General features: G+C 54.1%; 8 protein-coding genes across 8 annotated transcripts; 3 read left to right on the top strand and 5 right to left on the bottom strand.

Annotated features, from left to right (window-relative positions):
- Positions 1-327: 327 nt before the first annotated feature.
- On the bottom strand, positions 328-2,653 carry SCP_0502480 (hypothetical protein; the record flags this gene model as incomplete). The annotated part of the gene is made up of 2 exons (XM_027758313.1): positions 328-2,335; positions 2,394-2,653. The coding sequence occupies 2 exons, from the start codon at positions 2,651-2,653 to the stop codon at positions 328-330; spliced, it is 2,268 nt and encodes a 755-aa protein (XP_027614114.1).
- A 1,590-nt stretch (positions 2,654-4,243) lies between these two features.
- SCP_0502470 (predicted protein) lies at positions 4,244-5,761 on the bottom strand (the record flags this gene model as incomplete). Its single annotated transcript, XM_027758312.1, has 1 exon — positions 4,244-5,761. The coding sequence occupies one exon, from the start codon at positions 5,759-5,761 to the stop codon at positions 4,244-4,246; it is 1,518 nt and encodes a 505-aa protein (XP_027614113.1).
- Positions 5,762-7,840: 2,079 nt separating this feature from the next.
- On the top strand, positions 7,841-10,060 carry SCP_0502460 (Uncharacterized protein; the record flags this gene model as incomplete). The annotated part of the gene is made up of 6 exons (XM_027758311.1): positions 7,841-7,967; positions 8,017-8,455; positions 8,506-8,667; positions 8,720-8,775; positions 8,829-9,753; positions 9,811-10,060. The coding sequence occupies 6 exons, from the start codon at positions 7,841-7,843 to the stop codon at positions 10,058-10,060; spliced, it is 1,959 nt and encodes a 652-aa protein (XP_027614112.1).
- Positions 10,061-10,355: 295 nt separating this feature from the next.
- On the bottom strand, positions 10,356-13,567 carry SCP_0502450 (hypothetical protein; the record flags this gene model as incomplete). The annotated part of the gene is made up of 19 exons (XM_027758310.1): positions 10,356-10,643; positions 10,694-10,723; positions 10,775-10,971; positions 11,030-11,243; positions 11,311-11,316; positions 11,386-11,488; positions 11,553-11,680; positions 11,762-11,814; positions 11,870-11,890; positions 11,962-12,167; positions 12,223-12,429; positions 12,486-12,575; positions 12,630-12,791; positions 12,845-12,871; positions 12,923-13,009; positions 13,070-13,098; positions 13,216-13,258; positions 13,343-13,442; positions 13,519-13,567. 19 exons carry the CDS (start codon positions 13,565-13,567, stop codon positions 10,356-10,358), a joined length of 2,040 nt encoding a protein of 679 aa, XP_027614111.1.
- A 329-nt stretch (positions 13,568-13,896) lies between these two features.
- SCP_0502440 (Mitochondrial import receptor subunit tom22) lies at positions 13,897-14,425 on the top strand (the record flags this gene model as incomplete). The annotated part of the gene is made up of 2 exons (XM_027758309.1): positions 13,897-14,277; positions 14,351-14,425. 2 exons carry the CDS (start codon positions 13,897-13,899, stop codon positions 14,423-14,425), a joined length of 456 nt encoding a protein of 151 aa, XP_027614110.1.
- A 337-nt stretch (positions 14,426-14,762) lies between these two features.
- SCP_0502430 (NADH-ubiquinone oxidoreductase 40 kDa subunit, mitochondrial) lies at positions 14,763-16,365 on the bottom strand (the record flags this gene model as incomplete). Its single annotated transcript, XM_027758308.1, has 9 exons — positions 14,763-14,777; positions 14,859-14,907; positions 14,961-15,304; positions 15,361-15,416; positions 15,472-15,716; positions 15,777-15,868; positions 15,926-16,020; positions 16,089-16,233; positions 16,309-16,365. The coding sequence occupies 9 exons, from the start codon at positions 16,363-16,365 to the stop codon at positions 14,763-14,765; spliced, it is 1,098 nt and encodes a 365-aa protein (XP_027614109.1).
- A 177-nt stretch (positions 16,366-16,542) lies between these two features.
- Positions 16,543-16,944, top strand: SCP_0502420 (UPF0390 protein; the record flags this gene model as incomplete). Its single annotated transcript, XM_027758307.1, has 3 exons — positions 16,543-16,689; positions 16,749-16,846; positions 16,908-16,944. The coding sequence occupies 3 exons, from the start codon at positions 16,543-16,545 to the stop codon at positions 16,942-16,944; spliced, it is 282 nt and encodes a 93-aa protein (XP_027614108.1).
- Positions 16,945-17,767: 823 nt separating this feature from the next.
- SCP_0502410 (Tigger transposable element-derived protein) lies at positions 17,768-19,588 on the bottom strand (the record flags this gene model as incomplete). Its single annotated transcript, XM_027758306.1, has 3 exons — positions 17,768-18,497; positions 18,556-19,112; positions 19,166-19,588. 3 exons carry the CDS (start codon positions 19,586-19,588, stop codon positions 17,768-17,770), a joined length of 1,710 nt encoding a protein of 569 aa, XP_027614107.1.
- Between the last annotated feature and the right edge of the window lie 1,821 nt (positions 19,589-21,409).

The following is a 21,409-nucleotide window of genomic DNA, read 5'->3' as shown; positions in this document are numbered from 1 at the left end:
CAGAGACGATGTTGCGTACTGTACAATGTTATGCGGTACACAGTAAACGAGGGGGAAAGTCAAGGGAGAGACAGGGCAGACGTCCGGGTCAGATAGCAAGAAGGTACATGTGTGATGGAAAAGATCGGACCGTCGCACGGAAAGAGAGACGCTGAAACAAAGTACAACAAAGAGACTTGAAGTACAACAGATCAGCTCCAAAACAAATAACACAACACTGGCACAGATACATACGTATGTACTGTGTGTGCCAACTAAAACCCCAAAGATATGAACATGAAGCAGAAACGTTTATGAACATATGTACGTGCAATGCACACAAGCCGCTCAGTCTTCCTCATCCAGCGGTGACAGTCCACGATTCCTTGGAGAGCCATACCGGACTGACTCTCTATGAGATGCAGCAACACTCCCCTCGGACCTTTCGTCGCCGCCGGCCTCGGCTGCGACTCGCTGCGATGACGTCCGGCGATGAAGATTCGATGAAGACGGAATAGCCTTCGAGTCCCTGGAAGAAGTCCGCTCGCCCGCCGTAATATACCGAAAGGGTATTGAGAAGCTAGGGGCCTGAAGTTCTGATCTCTCACCCTGGCTATGGTTATGACTATGGAGATTGGAACCCGAAGGCAGCTTTCGCGACGACGACGACACCTCCGCGCTGACTGCTGCAGGAGAACGAGGATCGAGGCGCATCGCCGAGACGGAGACACGTTTACTGACATCAAAGGGGATGGGCGACGGCGCCAGTGAGCCAGGAAAACTGTGAGTACCACTCCGGCCGTCCCTCTCTGGTGGCTCCGGCGAGGGTGCCCGCCTCGTAAACTCCGGTACCTTGGCAAGCGGGTTGACGGGCGGGAATGTGTACGACTCTGGTGCCACTGGCACGGAGCTCGCGCCGTTCAAAGTTCCCTTACCCTGAGCCGAGGTAGATCCCGGACTGTGGACCGAGTGCCCGCCTCTGGCGACATGTAGCGCAAGCTCCAGATCTTCCACCCGTCGATGAAGGCCGTATATCTCTTCCCTCATAGCCAACGCCTTCTTCTCTACGGCCTTATTGACCATCTCATCCAGCTGATCTTGCTGACGTTGTAACGACGCCGTCAAGTTCTGCGACTTCTGCAGCTGCTCCCCAAGCCAGTTCTTCAACTGCTTTGAGTCCGCGAGCGCATCGTAGAATGTCTCAAACGGTGCCAGGAAGGCGGATTTCTCTCCCGAATAACCAGGTCGGTGCAAGGCCGAGGGTGTGGGGGGCACAAGCGACGTGGCAATAGGAACGGAGGCACTCAGAGGTGATCGCCGACTCAGGATACTACCACTCGGTTGGGCTACATGCCCTGGGGCTTGTGCACTGCGGGAGATGCTCAAGCGCGTCGGCGTAGGAGGCACCCGGCCCACCGTTTGTCGCTGAGAGGTGCCAGTAAGCGGCGGCGGCAGCCGAGGAAGCGCCATGGGAGGGAATCTGCCTGGCACGCCTTGATCTGCGCGTGGTACCGGCGGGGCGCTCTGTATGGCAGGCTGAGACTGAGGATCTCGCGGACTGATCATGATATCCGCCGGTTTGCTCTTGGCGCCGCCTAGCTGCCGCCCTGCACGCCGGCGGGCAAAGCTGATTGGGGGCGGGGGGAGCGCGTGCGTGTGCGAAGAAGCAGGAGGATTTGTGGTGTAAACAAATGTGTGGGTCCCTGACGGCGCGTGCGGGGGCGGGGGCTGCAGCTGTGGGCCTGGAGCGATAACGGTGTTGGGACTAGGGTGTCGGGCACTCGATGAAGATGTCCCTTGGCCCTGCGGAGGTGCCGAAGATATCACGGCAATCGAGCGTCTGCGGTCTACCGTATTTGCAGGTGGGAAATTTGGACTACGCGCTGGTGTCCTCGCAGGCGCAATAGGCTTGAGGGGATTTGGACGCTCGTCGGATGGAGGGAGATGATTCACCACGTTTACTGCAGGCGGTGCACCTGTAGAGACAATAGAAGCCGTACTCCCTCGTCTTTGTTCGATAAGCTCCTTTTGCTGCTGCTTTACCGTGAGCATGGAGCGCACTTGTTCCAACGCGACAGGATCGTCTCGCTTGATAGTAAAACCCATGACGACAGGGGATATAGATTTGTTGACATTGTCCGAGGGAGTTCTCACGTCGGTATTGATAGGACTGAGGTTGCCACTGATTGTCACTCGCCGTCGCTTTGACGTTGGTGGCTTGCTATAGGACGGGGAAGGTGCAACGGCAGAGTCTGTCTCATGCGTCTGTGACATTGTCTTCAACTGCGAGGAGGATGGAAAAGTGTCGTAATCTGCTTCCACTTTTATCCGCACAATCCGTGGGGATCGGCGTCCACTGTACCGAAAATAACGCGGAATTGGCAGTAGCAGACACAAAGACACGGACCACGTACTCTGAATCAGAACCTTCATCATTGCTCTTCGGGGAAGACGTCTCAGCATGCAATCGTTTCTTGTTATTCGCGTTATTCACATAAGGTTCGTCGGGTGGCTGTGGAGGATCCTGCGCAGACGGTGAACCATGACTATCGTGAGGTGACAGACGCCGCTGTATCGGTGGGAGAGCATTACTGCTGCTGGATATCCGGCTCAGGGAAGGGGTGCTGAATGCCTGGGCAAAAGATGGGAGAGATTGAGTAGGTTGAGTACCCATTTCGTCCCAATTAGACAAAGCCTTCGCGAAAGGGGGTAAGGAAATTGGACTAGCAGTTCACGACTAAAGAGACCAAGAGAGGTGTGGGCATTTGGAAAGAGAGACAAGGGGAAGACGGAGTGGAGATGGAGGAGAACGAGAGAGTACGTAGTTGTTGATCAGGAAGAAATGGAATGCATCGGCGGACAGGATGCCGTCAACTATACTCGCTTATGTAGTAGCTCCCGGCCTATCGTACTCTCCCTCTACTCGCTTCCCCGCCCGCGACTTTGTTGCAAACTCCATCTGTAACCCTTCCAAGAGCTCGCCGGTCGTCGTCCACCGCACACCGATTTTTTAAATGCAACACACAGCATCTCTGCACAGCGCGCTGCACCTGCAGATTTATCGTTTCATGATGACATGCGCCCCCGGACACATCACACGTCTGCCCTTTCGCAACTTGCATGAGTCTGACAATGGCATTCAATCAGATAGAACGATAGAAAGTGGTCCGGACTACTACCGGAGAGCTCCAAGCTCTCCTTCACGCGTGGAGTACTTCACCCTTGCCTTTTCGTGCCCTTTGGACGTGGAAAGCTTCCCGGCGTTGGACCCTACGCGTCCTGAAGAGCGAACTCTGATACTGATGAGATTGGGTCGGGTGCTGATTCTACTGCCTGGCCTAGGTCCACGAAGCATGCCAAGATGGGAGTTCGACATCAGATCCGACAAAGAGCTTTTGGGGAAGATTTTGCAATTGACGCCATGGGCACTAAAATATTCAAATTGCCCCTACTCACGACATCGATCCGTAAATGGTCGCTATCCAAGTTCGTCCGTTCATCTGCTCATCCTGGGAATGCCGGCATTCACTTGCAGATCGTGACAAGTGCGCAGGCCGGCTACCCACTTGGTGACTTCTAACTCTCCCAGAGCAACTCCACACGAGACCTGCTGCGCTTTAACCGTCACCAAGAACGAAAGTAGATTCCCAAGTGTGTCACATACCTGTCAAACAAGACTCGTGCCAATTCTACCAACCAGTCGTTGAACGACGATGTGGAAAAGCACGGCAAACCAGAGTAAATATCCGTCGCGAAGCTGTTGCCGTGGCTGCACGATAGGTCGCGTCGACGAGCCTCTTTCGCACAAGTTTAGAGAGGGTGACGGAATCCCGACATCCGTGCCGACTTTCACCGAACGTACTGACCAGTCAGCAATTCAATGCACCCAAGACAAAGGCCTGCAACGGCGTGTCATTTCGCACGTACTGATTACACTTGTCACCCTGCATAATTGAGCGAAGTTCCCTGTAAGGAAAGCGTTGTTGAGTGCAACCAACGAGTTTTCTCTCGGAAAAATATTCAGGCCGCGATAGCACAACGGTCTTGCACGTCATTGGACCTGACAAACAAGGAGCAGGAACGACGGAAGCCAACGTCTTTTGATACCGTTTTGATACCGTTCTCTACAAGGAACGCTGGCGCATGCATGCGCCAGATCCCGGACGCAAGAAATACAACAACATCCACAACGGAACGAGAAACTGCCACCTATGCACTTAGCCCGGTGAAATATCTTTAAATCGGGAACAACGCACCGTCAAATTCAAGAAGCCACCTTCCGCTTCTTACGCACCGCTAAAACAGTTACAGTCTGCGCCGGAGCCTCCTTCGTGTCTCGACCTGCGACGTCGCCTCTGTCCTTGGGAAGAAGAGAAGCATTGCTGACTGAGATCGTGCCGTAGATGTACGAGCGATAAGTCTCCAGCGATGCCACGGGTTCATCGAACGGGTTCGGCGAGACATCGGCGATGGACGGGTAACCGCCTACCCGGCGCGGGGGTGTGCGAGGCACTTCGAGGGTTACGCTCGTAGTCTCCCGCTCTGGTGTCACAGTGCGGTGGGACTGCAATGGAGCGGCCGCGGACTTGAGGTCCTCGCAAAGACCCTTGACAGCCTCTTCTAGCGTCTCTGTTGCACGCACTGCGCGCTCCGTCGTGGAGAATTCATGATGATTCAGAAGTGTAGCCACGACGCGCCGAACCATCCGGGGAGCGACTTGACCAGGTTGCGGTGCCAGTGGGGATGAAGCGGGGACACTCCTGCCTGCAATAGGTGTCGATAGGCCCATAGCAAAGAAAGCTGTCACGACGCCTGCAATACATTCCTGGCGGAAAGACATGCGCTCCCAGAACTCGTCCGGTGAGACCCGCTCAATCTCGCCGTGCCGTGCCTCGTGTGCGTCATCTTCGTCGTCTTTGTCGTCCCGCGACGCGCCGCTCGGATGGTGGCTGGTTTTAGGGCGCTTCGTCTTGGGGGACTTGACACCTTCACTGTCTGTGGTGTGTGCAATCTCATCCATGAAACGAGACTTGGGATCGTCATCGAAGGATGGGATCAAATGGCCAAGACTTGACCGTTCATCGACCGTCTTCCCGACGGGGCATGGTAGGGGAATTTCCATCTGGGAGTACGGATGCCCATAAGTCCACGGGCAGTCAGTCGCGAGGGGACGAGTACGGGCTGCATCCAGCGAATGTACCGCCTCCACCTCGCTTAAACCAGGTAGAACGTAGTATAGGCCAAGCTTTAGCTGTTGATTCTGCGCCATGAGTTGAGTCGCTACATCCGACAATACACGCTGCCACCAAGCGCACAGTTGTATGCCAGTCAGAGGACTCTTTCCAGAGAACTCGGCAGAGTTCGGGAAGAGGTATTGGCCCTGCGCTCGCGCGAACAACTGGATCCAAAAGTGGTCGGCAGTCAACGGTCGCGTTGTGGGATCACCGTAGAATGCAAGCAACGCGCGCACGAGACTCGTAGTGGGCGATGGCAAGGTGGCGTGCCCCGACGAATCAACTTTTGAGATGTACAGTACGCCACTAGACGTCACAGGAACGTTGTATATGGACGCCTCAATTGCAGTTACCAACACACGAGGCGAGTTTGGCTGCTGCTCAGATAGCAGGACGAGCAGGTCCTGAAGGTACGCTCGAGGCCGAGGGTGGGCATAGGGAAAGAGACCGGAGTGTTTTCTGGGAGATGAGAGGAGAACGTGTATATGGAACTCACGCGTCCCGGGCAGCCTCGAGAGAGAAGCCAACAGAGCGTCCCGTAAGATCATGGTCTCGATGTTGACGAGTGAATATGTGAGTGGGACTAATCGCACCCTCTTCGGTGGGGCGCTTCAGTGTAACTCTTCAACGACTGTAAGAAAAACTAAGTGCTCGTACGCGGTTCAAAGGTTCACGATTAGAACCGAACAGGCTTACAAGACACCCGCATGAACGGTCAAACGTTCTCTTTGATGATCCCTAGTCCAGTCTAAGACGAGCGCTCTGCCTTTGGCTGACTTTAAGTGTCCACGATAATGCTGTCTCCGTGTTCTATGATGTCGAGGGCCTGGGAGGTGGTGTACGACCAAGGATGAGCATGAGAGCGCAGCGCAAGAAATTCCTAGACGCCAGACATGGGCGCTTGCATGTCAAATTTGTCGACAAACAAAAAGATTAAAATCTCGGTTTTGAATTGCGCAAACGTCGTAGGAGTACTGCATTGAAGCGGGAAAGTTTGTTTTCAGTCGCCGTCCTGCAGCAAAAAGGTGGCGGTGAGTTTCCAGCTCAAACTAGTGACGGAGGATCTGGTGATCGGCCCGTTATAGGAACTGAGTAAGAAAGAGACTGCACGTATATTGAAGAAATGGCTAGGACCATCGTTTCTCACTCATTATCAGAGTGGAATTTTTCGAGCAAGCACTGGCAGCAGCAGAGTTGCAGAATCCTTTAAGCGCTCGATTGCCTCTTCACGGTGGAAGCAACGCTGCCGACACTACCACCGCATCATCTGTAGTTGGGCCACCAGGTTGCAGCGGTATTCCTCGAGTACGAAGAGTCCAATGTGGGACAAACGGTCATCATGATTCATAATACAGAACACATATACAGAAAACAGTGAAGCTTGTGGTGTACCGTAATAACACCGAGTCTCAATGTTCAACGTCTGCCATCGGGTCCATCTCATGGTTCGAGCAAATCTCCAACCAATAGCAGTGTCAAGGTGGTAGTTTTCCAACTGCCTTCACGTTAACTGTTCCATACATGTATCCTGGGTTTCCCCGACATTCTGGCAGCTCAAAGGCGGGCGCAAAGGCAATATTGGGATCAACTGGTACTCAAAAACGCAAGAAATAATTCTGCAAGTGGATGTGTTGCCGAGTACTTCAGAGTGCCTCGAACCTTGGGAAAGAGTAGCGTCCTGCGGGTTGCAGTCGTTCCTTTGCGAGCATGACAACGGAGGTATCCCTCCAGGACGGAAGATAAGAAGATCAGGAGGCGCTGAACGGAACTGCGGCCGTAATACCCAAAGTTAATATTTCACATGCACTGACTCTGTGTCTAAGCATAGTGGTACGCACGTTGAAAGATGTCGGACTTAACGCTGAATGAACTTGAAGGAATCTGCGGCAGTATCCTTTTGGCCGACGTGTTCTGCGCCTTGCTGAGGTGAGAAGACTGAGCTGGTGAGCATCCGCTCACGGTCGACCGCACACGGAGAGAAATGCCATACGAAACTCTCATAAGCTGTGGCGTGTGCGTCCCACACTGGTATGAAAAGCTTCAGAAACAGAATGACGAAGTGAGTCGAATAGACTCACATGTCATGAGATTTAGGAGGAGTTGCGGCAGTAGTTCTGAGGGATGAGCTCAAGCATCATTAACCATGGATCACTCTTACTGTCGCGTGTCAGATCGACTACAATTAGGCTCAAGCAATGCGCACTTCTGAGGGTACATCTTCGGTATTCTGGCGGAGAATGCGCAAGACCTCTAATTCTTCATGTGCCCCATAGACAGGCATTGAAATAAATCGCGATGCGCAACGCTCGTGATGAAGCGATTTGGCATTTATTCCTGGGAGTCGACGTAGTAGTCCCAGTCATAGTCGTCTTCGTCACACCCACTGAGGGCGCATCCAGATCTACTGGGAGGGATATCGTGATCACAAAAATCTTGCTCTGCGAGTACTTGTCGTCGCTCTTGGTGACTAACTTGAGTGTCGTTTCTACCTACCGAGTGTTGCCGAAGAGACAAGAGGGTGCGACTCGTGTTCCGAACGGCGAACAAGAGTCTTGAGATCTAATCTGATAATCACGTGCTCACGGTGTGCCATCATACTGTTCCAGTGAAAAACTGAAATTACACTCATGTCTCGCCGACGTTCTGGCAAGTCAAAAAGTGCTCATTCGAAACCTCGTGCGTTTGATCCGCGCGAAGGAAAATTGAAAAGGTGGGAGAAACTGTCTGACATTCCTCTTGACGAGGAAGACCAATGTGAGTCTGCGAAGTTCTCTCATAACTGCTTTTTGGTGACCTGTCACAGTCCATGTATCGCGGGACAAAATTCTGCTAGAAGATGAGGATCTCGGCGATGATGACGAAGGTGACGACGACGAGGTCTTCGCGTTGAAGGGCATTCCCGATGACGAGGAAGAAGATGAGGACGAGGACGAAGTTGATGCGGTAGAAGAACCAGACCACATACGCACACCGCCTAAGAAGAGCGCGAAATCGAAACAAAAGAAAGGCAAGACCTCGCCTTCGTCCTCGGAGGCGGAATCCGAATCAGAGGAGGAAGGTTGGGGCAACAAGAAATCTGCGTATTATTCCTCAAATGCCGCGCAGCTGGAGTCGGACGACGAAGAGGCTAATGAGCTAGAGGAACAGGAAGCGAAGCGGCTGCAGGCTAAGGCTAGAGATGGCATGGCAGAAGGAGACTTTGGGCTGGAAGATGCTATTGAAGGAGCTGTGGAATCAGACGAGTATGCCTCTCCTGCTCAAGTTTGATTATCATCTCATGTCCGCACGTCAGCTTGATCGTAGAGGCACCCGCGGTTGTCGCACAACCTCTGCCAAAGGACAAACAATCTCTGCTCCGGCACCTCGAGAAGACCAGCCCAGAAACACTGGCACTCGCCCGTGACTGGGATGATATCGCTCATAGCTTAGTCAAGACACAACAGAAACTCGCCTCGTTCGTGTGCTCTTTGTGTCACATCCCGCGCAACCGCTTATCCCTGTTGCAGGCTGGAAACCGAAGAACCTGACCCTCTCAGTCTTGGCATGATCCACATGTACTACCGTACGTCCGTGTCTCAATACACGTATTTCCCACTGACCTCTCCCCACCACTAGAGGCATTACTAACGTACAGCACCGTACTTGCCTTCTACCTGCACCTTGCCGCGAGTGAGAAGTACGCCCAGCACCCAGAGCTGCTTCGCGCGCACCCGGTCCTTCCGCGCCTGCTGACGCTCAAGCAGTCCGTCACGACCCTCGAGGATCTGAATTTCGGGCTCTCCGATGGTGAGGATGAAGATGACGAGGACGAGGACGACTTGGACGTGGAGCAACTTTGGTCGGTAGACCAGCTGAAAGGGCTTGATGAAGACGAGCTAGATCAGCTTATCAAAGAAGCTACACAGGCTGTCCCCGATGTAAATGACTCCAAGGCGGAAAGCAAAGGCGAGGCCAAGAAGATCAAGGCTAAGCGTCCAAAGTCGGACTCTACAGAACAGCCCCCGCCAAAGAAAAAGCGCAAGACTGAGTCAGAATCCAAGGTCATCGTCCCCGTCTTCGACCTCGTCGAGCCAGACTTCACCATTAAGTCCTCCACATCCCGGCGGTCATACGAATCTGCCGTCACAGACGTCTACGGTGAGGCGACCGCGCTGCAAAGTGCTGACGCCGCGGACAAGAGGGCACGGCAGAAGTCCCTGCGCTTCCACACCTCGCGGATCGAGAGCACGAGCGCGCGGCGGCAAAGTGCACGGAACAACGCGCTCGGCGGGGACGACGACATCCCGTATCGGGAGCGCAAGAAGCAGAAGGAGGAGCGACTTGTACGCGAGGCAGCTAAGACGCGCGGTGCGGGCGGCGACGACCTGGACGATGCGGAGCCAGAGCCGCAGAGTACGCTGAAGAAACGCGCGCGGGAGGGCGAGGACGAGGATAAAGAGGATACTGGGGACGATGGGTACTACGAGCTTGTGCAGCGCAAGTCGAAGGCCGACAAAGAAAAGAAGAAGGCTGAGTACGACGCAGCGAAGCTGGCTGCCAGGTATTGTCTAATCTTCTCTGCGATCTTCACGCCATCTCATTGTCTATTTTCAACCAGACCCAACGTTGACGACGGTGCAGACGGTCCACGAGCTCTCACGCGTGCGATACTGAAGAACAAGGGCCTGACGCCCCATCGCGGAAAGAGCGTGCGCAACCCACGCGTCAAGAAACGGCAAAAGTATGAGAAGGCGAAGAAGAAGCTCGCGTCGCAGAAGGCCATCTACAAGGGCGGGCTGCGGGAGACGGGCAAGTACGAGGGCGAAAAGTCGGGCATCTCGCGCGTAATCAAGAGTGTCCGTCTGTGAGTTAATGTGCGTACATTACACGACTTAGGCTTCGTATCCTATATCATAGCAGCTGAGATATGAGAATCGGAATGTCTGTCCGTCAGAAAACAATGTCCGCTTCCGCTGCCACTAGATCGTCTCCAATAGATAAGGGATAGCAATGCGAAACAGAGATGGGGTGTAAGGGCAACCAGAATGTACAACATGGCTGACAAGTGCGAGGAAGTCCATGAACCATGAGCAGTCCTCACGACTCCATAAAAATACAAACACGAAGAGATTGATGCGAAAACAAAATAATATCATACACTCATCAGCCTCGATATCCACTGGCAAAAGCAGACTGATCGACATTCATGGCATTCACGTCGGCGATGGGACTCATCCGCGGGGCGACGGACGCCATGTGGTTGAGCTCCACCCCAAGAGTTGCCTGGCCGTAGATGCGCCGGATTTCCGCTGCCTGGTCGGAGCACTCTTCGTATGCATAGCTGTATTGCTGCAGGCCGTTGATACAGTTCGCAACCTCCGGGCGGCCAAGGCGTGCGAGTAAGTTGCCAGCCTGTATGCAGCTGACATGCATGACCGCCGAGTCCAACCGCTGCAAGGAGGCATCAGATTGAAGTCTCCAGTGAATGCAGCTCAACAAACCAAGTAGCCATTGGATGTCAAGACACCAGCCTGCAAATTGAGCGGTTAGTAGGTCCCGACCACTTGCACGACGACACCCACCAATCCCGCGATTCGCAGGGCTCCATGGAGCGCCTCTTCCATGACTTTCTTCTTGGTGGCTTCGATCTGGGCAGCATTGGGTAGCAGGTTTCCCGGACTTCCCGTGCGCAACAGATCATTGACTTCCCTGATGCCAAAGTCGTCGCAGGCGTTGAACAGGATGATCCACATAATGTGGTACGTCGCATCGCTCGCGCCTACTCCGTAGTCAGCATAATGTTAACAAACACCACAGGTTATCACAGAAATGCTTACAAGCAGTTACGGCACTGACGAAGTCCCACTCCGCTTCGAAGTTGCTGGGCACGCCAACATGGTGCAGGTGCTCGTCGCGCCAGTCGCCGAGGAGGTTCATGAAGTTACACAGGACGTCCAGCGGGATTCCGTCCGACTCCGTCGCGGGCCGCCATAGCTGGCGCGACATCTGGCGGGCGACGCGGGCGAGCGCGTGAGAGGCGCGGTAGTATCCCTGCGAAGAGACGCAGGCCCGTCAGCTAGTGCGCATGGGAACGCGCGCCTATTAAACCAAGGCTTACCAGAAACTGTGCGTGTTCGCGCGCGGTGGCATATGTCATGTGTACATAGGCATGAGGGGGATCGAAACCTCTCACCTCCAACTGCTCTCTGGGGGACGGCTGTGGCGCGTGACTCTCGATCTCGTCCGGCGGGATCGGGCCTACGGTGTAGAAGTCGATGTCGTAGTCGTCATCGTCCCTTATCGAGCGAACTCACTGTTATACGGGACGTTCGGACATGAGAGGAAGGTAGGGGCACTCACAACATCGGCTTGCGTCTGTAGTACACGCTGCGGTATGCGTCGGCGAGGCAGGCCATCCACCATGCGAAGATCATGGTGCCGCGCGCTTCTGGATCTTGGATATTGGCCATCACAGATTTATGGTTGATCTATAGTGCGAAGGCAGGCCCCTGATGTCAGTGCTACAACCGGGGGAAGAGCAATGCCGCAAACGTAACAGAGCAGCTCACCTGTAAATCAAGCAGTAGACGAATGGCCGACCCAAGCCAGAAGCCATGGAAGCCTGTCACAAACAGACGTCACTGTCGCAGTAATTTACTTTTTGCAGGAGCACCGACCATTAGAATCCTCCATGCTCTCTAGAACGGCAATATGCCAAAAAAATCAATGTACTGAAGACACTCCTTGCGTAAAGAACATTTCCACATACGACTCTGCATAGGCTCTATTAATAGAGCGATTACTACATGGTCAGCGCTGGGAATTCGGTGGACCTTCAGATCCTCAGCGAGATCTCGTGCACGGTTAATCAACGCCTTCGCGAGCAAACTTTGTTGATTGTTGCGTGCGCGATCCGCAATGAGTAGTGGATGTTCAGAGAATTTCGCGCCCCACGCGATGACAGTCGCGATCAATCTGCAGGATCAGTTGATATTGCAAGAGAAATGTACTTAGTAGAGGCATGACGCACGCTGGATGGATAGGCTTCGGCGCTCCATTTGGCAGCAAATCGCTCTTCGGGCTGGGGAATCTCGATGTCGTCGCAGGGGGTGTATTAGGTTGCTGTTGAGGACCGTACAGATTGACGCGCATGCGCGCGCGGAAGTGCGCAGGATTAAGGAGCGGGAGTCGCGTGTGCACTATCTGAAAGAACACCTCGACTAGATCCAGTGCAAATCTGTTTCAGAGTACAGCATCAGTAACGATCGGGTTTGACGTGCTGTACAGACGAACTCCATCCTGAACGACTCCTCTGATAACCGACTTGCCATCTCCCCCCAATCGCCGTACGGGGAAGCCACCGGGGCATATCCCCTGGCAAAACTGAAGATGATGATTAACCACAATGGAGATAATTATGGCGTTAAGAGCTCATGCCTGGAGGTTGGCGGAGAAAACAGGTAGGTAAGAAGGTCCCTGGTAGGCGTTTGCAGCGTGATCGGATGTGGTGGCGGGTAATAAATGCCATTTCCAAACGCCGTTGTCTGATAAGGCGGTGAGATCGGAGGATGTGGTGGAGAGGGCGCCTGTTCTGGACTCCTGCATCGCATCGGTATCAGTTAGGCATCTGATTGCAGGTAAGCACGCCTCACGTCCGGCTTGAACCAGGAAGTGACGAGCTGGAGGGACGATAAGTCAAATTGTACGAGAAAAATAGAACCGTCACATACTGCGGGTTATGGACGCTCAAGGTACGGGGTCGCTTGGTTGCAGCAGCATTACGCTTCTTCTCGCTCGTTGCTTGTTGAACATAGTGTCTGGTAGGTGCGTGAGAATGCGCATAGATAGGGATGATAGGGAAAAATCTGGAGACGAACGTGCAAGGATAATTCTTCGACAGACAGTGCTAACGAGGGGTTGCTATGACTAGGCTGCGCACTTCAGGGGAAAGGCCGGTAGCATACCTGACACTGCATGACAACATATCAGTACCAGGCCGAGCAAACAATAATAAGTACGGTACCTTGTCTTGCCCAGGAAGCTGGTTACATTTCACTTTGCGCGCCCTGTATTTATCCAAGTAATTTGAGCACAGATAGGAAGAGGGGACAGCATATAGTCGTTATGGGAGCGAAACGCGAATTACGGACCTGCAAGCATCACACGCCGTATTCTGCTTCCGGGGAGGAGGTAACGTTTTGGCAAGTTCGTGAATCTGATTTTGCATTGAGGTAGAAGTAAGATTGAAAACTAATATGCGGTTCCGGTAAGGCGAGGTGAGCCAACGACGATACACGGGTCGTGGGTGACCCCTACGACGACGTACCCTGTGAAGCGGACCCAGAAGACTCAGCAGCGCTCTGCGCAGGGTCCATTGCGGACAAGATGGTGGTAGAGGGGAAAAGGAGAGGTGAGTGAAGGCTCCAGCGTTCAGAGCGAGCAGGGATCTCAGACTATCTTACGATTCCCGCCGTGTCCGGTGCCGATCCCGTCGCCGATTTCCGCATCCCCCATTTGGCCGAATTCCTCGGGTTGGTCACCGGGAGCCAATTGCAATTTCTCCCTTCCCGTTTATTCGCAAATCCCCGAAGGCACACCGTGGGACTTCGTGACGCACCATGAATGTCACTCATGCACATGACTGTCACGTAAGCCAAAATTGCCCGCGTTGTCACCGCCCGCGTCGTCGCCGTCCTCTGCAACCATGGTCAAAGTCGAAATCGTCGAAGAGCGCGACGCTCAGGAGTCCAACTCTCCCTACGCCTCCTCCTCCTCATCCCGCACATCATCCTCCGTCTCCCTCTCGTCCGTTGGCTCCGAAGTTGATGGCGAAGAGTCCTTCTACGAACGTATCGTCGCCCTCGCCGACATCGTACCCCCAACCACCCGGCATAAAATATCCACCCGTCTCTCGAAGGTGACAGGTGGTCTGAAAACAACCACGAAGGTGGTGGGGAACCTAATTTGGGTAGTTACGACAAGCGCATTGTTGGTGGGCTTGCCGCTCGCCCTCGTTCTGGAGGACGAGGCAAAGATTATCGCACAGGAGAAGGAAATGCTCGCGCAGCAGCAGGGTGCTCAGCAGGTACGCCTTCCGCACAAGCATTGCCGACCGAGTACCTCCGTTTCTTCTGTTATGCTCATATATCATCCGCTAGATGATGGCACCTTCGATGTACCCTCCGCCAGGTCAAGGCCAGGCACCGAAGGGTGTCGTCCCACCCGGATTCTGACCTGCTAGTGCTAGCAGTCACATGTATTATATATTACAGCCCCATTCATGCCTCTATAATCTCACCGCTCTGCACCCAAAGGGCGCAGCGCACTCCGCGCCGGCTCGTAATGACGCTCATGTTCCCGAGCGTTTAGGGTTGCGCAGCACCAATATCGAAACACTGTTTTACTCGGGATGTCCAGATCCATTGAGATGCACCTACTGCGCCGGCTTTACTCAGGTAGGACGCAATTCAATATATGCCATTCGCCAAATTACTGTTATTGCGCTCCGGACCAAGTATTTGCTCCCTCCGGGCAATCCAACGCATATCGGAACCGAGCTCCACCACGAAGCTATGGCAGATCATACTAACTCACCGATAGGAAGCAAAAGGGCCGCCGCAAGCGTCAGCGCGAGCGAGTCATAAACTCAAACACAGGGTGACTCACAGTCGTGTCCCGAGAGGCAGGGAATACCACCGGGCGCGAATAGTTCTCGCTATCGCATGAGTCAGTACACATGGCTACTTCGGAAGCAGAAACAGCACTAACGCAGAGCGAAAGCGGCGCAGGTAGGTGATGGCGCAGTCCTCGATCTCATCGGGGGTGATCCCGACTTTTTCCCAGTCGCCGGGAACGTCGACGTCGTCGATGTAGCGGCGCAGGACTTCGTCAGGTGAGATGATCGGCCACCACAGGCTCTGCGCGCTCCGAGAGAGTAAGAGGGCGACGACCTTGGGCAGCGGCAACGCGCGCGACGGCGGTTTGTACGTGACGGTCGAGACGAGATTCAGCAGATACTCATACGTGAGCGTGGACGGACCGGGCAGGTTCAGCACACCAGTGAGAGACGGCATCGAGAGGATGTTTGTGAGCGCTTGTGCGACGTCCAACACCTAGGCACATCATTTCAGCGAGAGAACCGCAGAGTAAATGCGGTTCCGGAGCTTACGTGCACGGGGCGCATCTTCGTCTGCATATGGTTGAACTTCCACCACACGGGCCACACTGTGGCACTGATGAGAACATGGCAGAATTGGCGTCGAAGTAAATCGGGACATACCAGCCATATTATTGAGTAGCTTGTCCTCGTAGCCGAACATACTGGAAGGGCGGACAATCGTGGCGGTGGGGAACGCCTCCTTCACCAGGTCCTCGCCCAGTGCTTTCGACCGGTAGAACGCGGACTTTGACTCATGCGACGCATTAAGGTGCGAGACGTGGACGAAACGCGGGACACCGGCCTGCGCGGCAATGCTCGCGATGCTTTCCGCCCCTTTCGCATTGACGAGGTCGAAGCTGAAATTCCTGTACAGAGGGAGGGTTAATCGCACTACCCCAAACAGGCAAATACAGGCAATAGCAGACTTAGTCTCATAGTCTCTCCCGACGAGGTTGTACACGATATCGGAATGTCGCAAGCACTCCTCAATCTGATCTGGTCTCCGGAGGTCCCATTCCTGCTCGCCAAAAACACTCAGGACAACCGCCCCATTGAAAGTGAAATAAATACGGACCATAGACACGATCTGGCCCAAATCTCCAGTCACCCTCAAGTGCCTCTTCTCGTCCTCGTCGCGGTAAGGAATGACAACCTGCGTGCCCGCCTTGGCTACAAACCCGACGCGCGTTGCCGTCACACCCTACACCCAGATGTAAACATAACCGCAAAACACGTACCAAGCTTCGCGACAAGGTACCGCCCCAGGAATCCCGTGCAGCCAAACACTGTAGCGATGTGCCCCGTTGTCGCGCTGCGCCCGGGTGGGCCCTGCGCGATGAAGGGCTTGTGCCCAGGTACGGTGACGAGATCATGTAGAGCGCGCTGAACCCATCGTAATTCGCCAACACAAATCGGTCAACTTACTCACCGAGGGAAGAAGGTGAAGCGGGGACGAACCTTTCGCTGCTGAGCGACGATACGCTGTATGCGCACGCAGTGCGAGGTGGCCAACATCGCCGTTGGCCTTGCAGTCGGACGTTGCGGACGGTAGGCGACGAACGGGTGCTCTCGGTCTGTGACCGGAGGACGCCGGCCGTATGGACGGCTGATCTCCTCCTGGATCTCATCTGTCTGCAGATCTCCGTATTGAAAGGCTCTCAGCCTTCCGTACGTAGCCCTCATACAGTTACGATGGTCCAAGGTCAAACCAAAGGCTTGAAAAAGCACAAGTCTTCCACTTCGCGACACGCTGCAAAGGCGGCAGCAGCCCCAAAGAAGGGCAAGCGCTACATCGCACCGAAGAAAGCTGCCGCCGTGAAGCACGCAGCAATACACCGCGTGCGCGTACACCCGCGTTCGTGATTCCGAACACATGTTTACTGACAGCTGGGTCGCAGGAGTTGAGCGCGAAGATAAACAAGAGCATCGAGCACCAGGTTGCGACCGCTGCGTCGTCCGGGAAGCTCACGATCATGAAGAACGTGGCGCTGGAGGGGTGTGTATCCTCTACTTCCATTGTACGCTCTGTAGATCTGACGAAATTATTTGTCCCCTAGTGTCGCGAAGGCAGCCAAAAGCAAGAAAAAGTCGTGATAATGATCATGTCTCGTCCGCGTCGTTGATTTTGGCACAACCAGTATTTGTGAGTATCCGACTTTGTGTGGGTTAATGTAATCTACCCAACCAGTCACTTTTACTCTAGAACATCTCCGATCTCTTGCAGCGTGGATGTAGCTGGCGATAGCGTTGCCGACATATCTATTCACCTACCCTCGCGCCATATTGCACCACACACCGTACCCCAACTCCATTCATCAGCAACTTCACGCCAAACTACGGCAATCCCGCAAGCCAACCGCAGTCAGGTTATAGGAGGGCGATGCCCGACACAACATACATTCTCTACATGGTAGATACAAAAATTGCAGGGTATTCAACCGATGTACATGTACAGTGTACGGATTGCAATGCGATGTATGTATGAACGTCACGACTTGATGCAGATGCAGATGCCCTTGGGCGAGTGAGGCAAACACAGGATAAAAACACAAGGCCATAGAAGAACGAAGTGGCAGGGAGGAGGTAATCATGGGGAGGTGAAATTAACTGGCACGAACGAAAACCGTATACACACGTGCGGACACGCGGAAGAATTGCCAGGAGAAAATTGGATGGACAGGATATGATATACGACATGGTCAATGACGATCACAATGCGAGGCAGTCATGATGGGGATGAGGATGAATGATGCATGATGATGGTAGTCCGAGTGCAAGAATCGAAATGAGGATACAGCTGCAGAATCGTGCAAAGAAAACAGCTTGATACAAACTGATGCATAGAACAGCCCACGCCGGGCGCCCAGATAGCCCGAACGGACGACCAGGGCGCCACGCGCTCGGCCGGGGCGCGGCCCTAGAGTATGGTCGAACGGTCATACGGCACGCCGACATTCCTCTGGAAGAGGTTGCACTTGACGGCGTACAGTGCACGGCGCTCAGGCTCCGTGATCGCGTCATCGTTCACCTCGTGTTCGATGTACGTGAGAACCTTGTCGAAGTACATTTCAGCCTCCTCGGCTGTCGGGCACTGCCCGTCCGAGTATATGGCGATTTTGGGTACCACCTCAACGACCTTTCCCTGGTCGGGGCCGTCGGGAACGGTGATCGGCATGGGCTCAGTTGGGAGGGGCGGGGGAGAGGGGGAAGGCTCAATGACGGGCGAATGGGAAGATGGCAACTGGAGGTGCATGCCACTGTCGGTGGTCCACGCGGGACGCAATATCGGGTCGACCGTATGACCATCTTGTTCGAGGCGCATGCTGTACCCCTCATGCTGAACCTGAGCGGGTTGGTCGGGGAGATACTCCGGGACGCCCGCATTATTATCCTCTCGAGGAGCCACTCTTGACGCTTTCTTTTGCTGTGGATAACCGTTGAAGATCCCCTTGCGGATGCCATGACGGTTCTTGAAGTTCTCCACCCATCCAGAGCTAGCCTTGAATTTCTCCTCGGTGATGCCCATGTCGAGCGCATACTGCTTGGCTGTATTGCGGATGAGGGCGTCTGTAATGATTGTCTTATTCTTCTTGCACTCCTTAAGCCAATCCAGAAGACGGAACTCAAGCCAGGGGAACTTGGTGGGTCTACGTAACGACCCAAGGAAGTCAGTAACAACGAGAGCAGAATGAACAGGAAAACTACCTCGTCCTGGACGACCTATCGGTCACCTCGTCGTCCGCCTTGTTCAACCAGTTCTGTTTTGCTTTCAAGATTTTGCTGACCGTGCTGCGTTCGACACCGAAGTGAGCAGCGATCTGATCCTGCTTCATGGTAGGATTTTCTTCCTGGTACCTGCATATTTGCTTGCGGTCGGCGTTGGTCAGTTTCTGTTTGCGATTCTTTCGCAGAACAGTATCTGGCACGACCAGCGGAGCTGCAGGGAGAGACGAAGTATTGTGCGAGCCTGATGCAGAGGCGGATGATGCTGAAGTGAGAGCAGACGCTACGCTGAGCGCGGGAGACGCAGAACGAGGGTTGGTGGAGGCCGAACCCGAGCCCGATCCGGATCCGGAAGTTGAACGTGAATGGGATGGCACGAACGTGTACGGAGAATAGGCATGACCAGTATTAAGCATGTAGGGAGGTATCCCGCCGCGCATACCAAAAACAGGCTCGGGTTGGGCATCAGCCGGAGTCGCAGCGCGAGACATCTGCTGGGGGTGGCCACTGAATGCTGAGGACTGCTGCGGTCTCTGCAGCTGCCGTGACCGCATTACAACAAAGAAAGGACGTCGAGATATGAATTACGCACCTCGTAAGAGTAGTTTGACGCGTGATTTTGATCATCTGGAGAATGTTGGCTTTGTTCTGCAGCACGAGCACGGCGACGAGTGAGAATACGGCTAGGGCCGATGCTGCTTTCTACCTGCGGCGAGTGAAATGCGAGAGAATCGTTGGGTTGATGATGGTTGATTGGGGGAAGGTGAGGATGGCGATGTGCGAATGAGTCAGGCTGCGAGGGAGGAACAAAGGGGTTTGCGTCTGGGTGTGGATGGTGGTGGTATTCAACATGATTCGGCGCAGGATTCATCATTGTATAGACGTTTGTGGGGTGCCTCGTGGAGACCGGGCCATTGGATGTGTTGTTGTGCCAGTCCATGGGTGGAGGAGGAGAGGTGGGCGAGAAATGTACGTGACCGTCGGAGGAAGGTGGCTGAGTCGGTTGATGGTACATGAGGCCCGCATAGTCCATTATCTCGGGCGCGGTGCGCTGAGCAGAAATTTTGGATCCCGGGAGGGATTGCTGTGAGCAGATTGTGCAGTCGGAAGATGCGTCAGAGGACGACGTCTTATGAAGATGGATATTTCGTGGAATCAGCTCCAGCTGTCGGCAGCATGTATACTCGGAAGTCGATCGGCTGCGATCCGAGTTGCAGGCGTCACGGTGGTCTTTATTCCGCTCTCTCTAGTTAATCGCATCTTTCATTTCCCTCTTCCCATGTTATCCTGCAGTATCCAGACACATGTTCTTGTCGTCTGGTTCACGAAACACAGCAGCTCGTTCGAGCAGATACTTGGTCGCGTGCACGGTTCGTTCAAACTTTGTACATTTCCTTTTTGGCCACGCGTTCTTGACGCGTCTGACAGCGGAAGATCTTCTGCTGCCACTGAAATACGCGCTTCGGGACGCGCCCAGCGTGGTTCTTACTCTGGATAATACTAATAACATACAGTTCCGCTCACCTACACATACCGGGTCGAGTGTTGCTGGAAGCCTGCAATAAGCTTTACCCAGAATTCAATATCGAGAATTATAATCGTAGGAAAGAAATAGCCCTCCAATCCGGTGATACCTATCCCTTCTGAATCTTCATCGAATTAACTCTCAAGAAATCCATCAATTTCGCCGTCATTCAGGCCTGGCGTCGATTATTTCACTGTCCGTCTCTGGGAGTCTGGACAGCGGCGATTTCACACTTGTGTTCAACGGCGCTTCCGCACATTTCGTCAGCTTGAACGGAGGCCTTGCATTCTCGTGCAAAGGAGGTTTAGGAATAGAAGTCGTCGCAGCCCTGTCCTGCGCTCTGATCCTGCAGGTCTCTCCCTGATGTGGCAGGACTTCGCATTCAGGACAGCCACACGAATTCTTAGCCCGGACCCACTATCAGCCTTCTCGGAAATTACCAGTTCGTTCTCCTGGAGACGAGGTCTGCTGGTGTGGACTCGTCAACCCATTAGTATACTATCCGCCTATAGACCATGTATGAGCAAGCATATAGTTCGTCTTCATTTTAGCCGAGATAGGATCAAGCTAAAGACGAAATCCTTCTTCAACAGATATTCTTCCTGAGATCATTCAGGTTCAGCAGGAAATTGACATGCCATCCGACCACCTCACCATGGATACACGCAGCTCCGCACATCGGTCCTAAGTCTCAGGCCTCATCTCCCCGTGCATCATCCCTATCCAGGCGCAGTGCAGAAGCTTCAAGTCCCCACGCCGAGCCCTACTCAATTACCTCTGCCACGTTGCGCCAACGCACGCACCATGCGTGCAGGACGTCAGCAGCCAGCAGCGCCCCAGGCGAGCATCTACCTCCGCGTATTGGGGCAGCCTGCTGGCTGCGTGTACGCAACAACGTTCCCGGACTGCTTCGCGCCCACGGGAGACCCTTAAGCTTCCGCGGGCCCGGCGAATTTTGAAACACGCCCGCTTGTGCGTTGGCGCCGTAGACGCATGGAATTACCCTAGACTATCTTGAGAAGCCCGCAGATCAACTTGGGTATTGAGTCTTAGAGCTTGGGCTCGTCCTCTGGCCAGGCATTTTTACTCGCATTTCATCCACTGAATGGAAGACATTTTTCTCTCTCCGTTACGGTTAGAACACGCCAATTTTGTCCCCCGTGATTTCCCTGGACCATCAACAAACATCCCGCACACGCGACGGATCGGCGAGCCGCTCTGAGTGATCGTGCGATGGACTTTGATAGGAGTACACGGCATCCCATCCCTGATTCGCGTGTAGCCAGCACATCAACGAGCGGCAGCACCCCA

This window comes from Sparassis crispa, assembly GCF_003851025.1.
Source record: "Sparassis crispa DNA, contig_000004F, whole genome shotgun sequence".
Classification (NCBI taxonomy): Eukaryota; Fungi; Basidiomycota; class Agaricomycetes; order Polyporales; family Sparassidaceae; genus Sparassis; species Sparassis crispa.
This window is presented reverse-complemented; position numbering and strand designations above follow the sequence as displayed.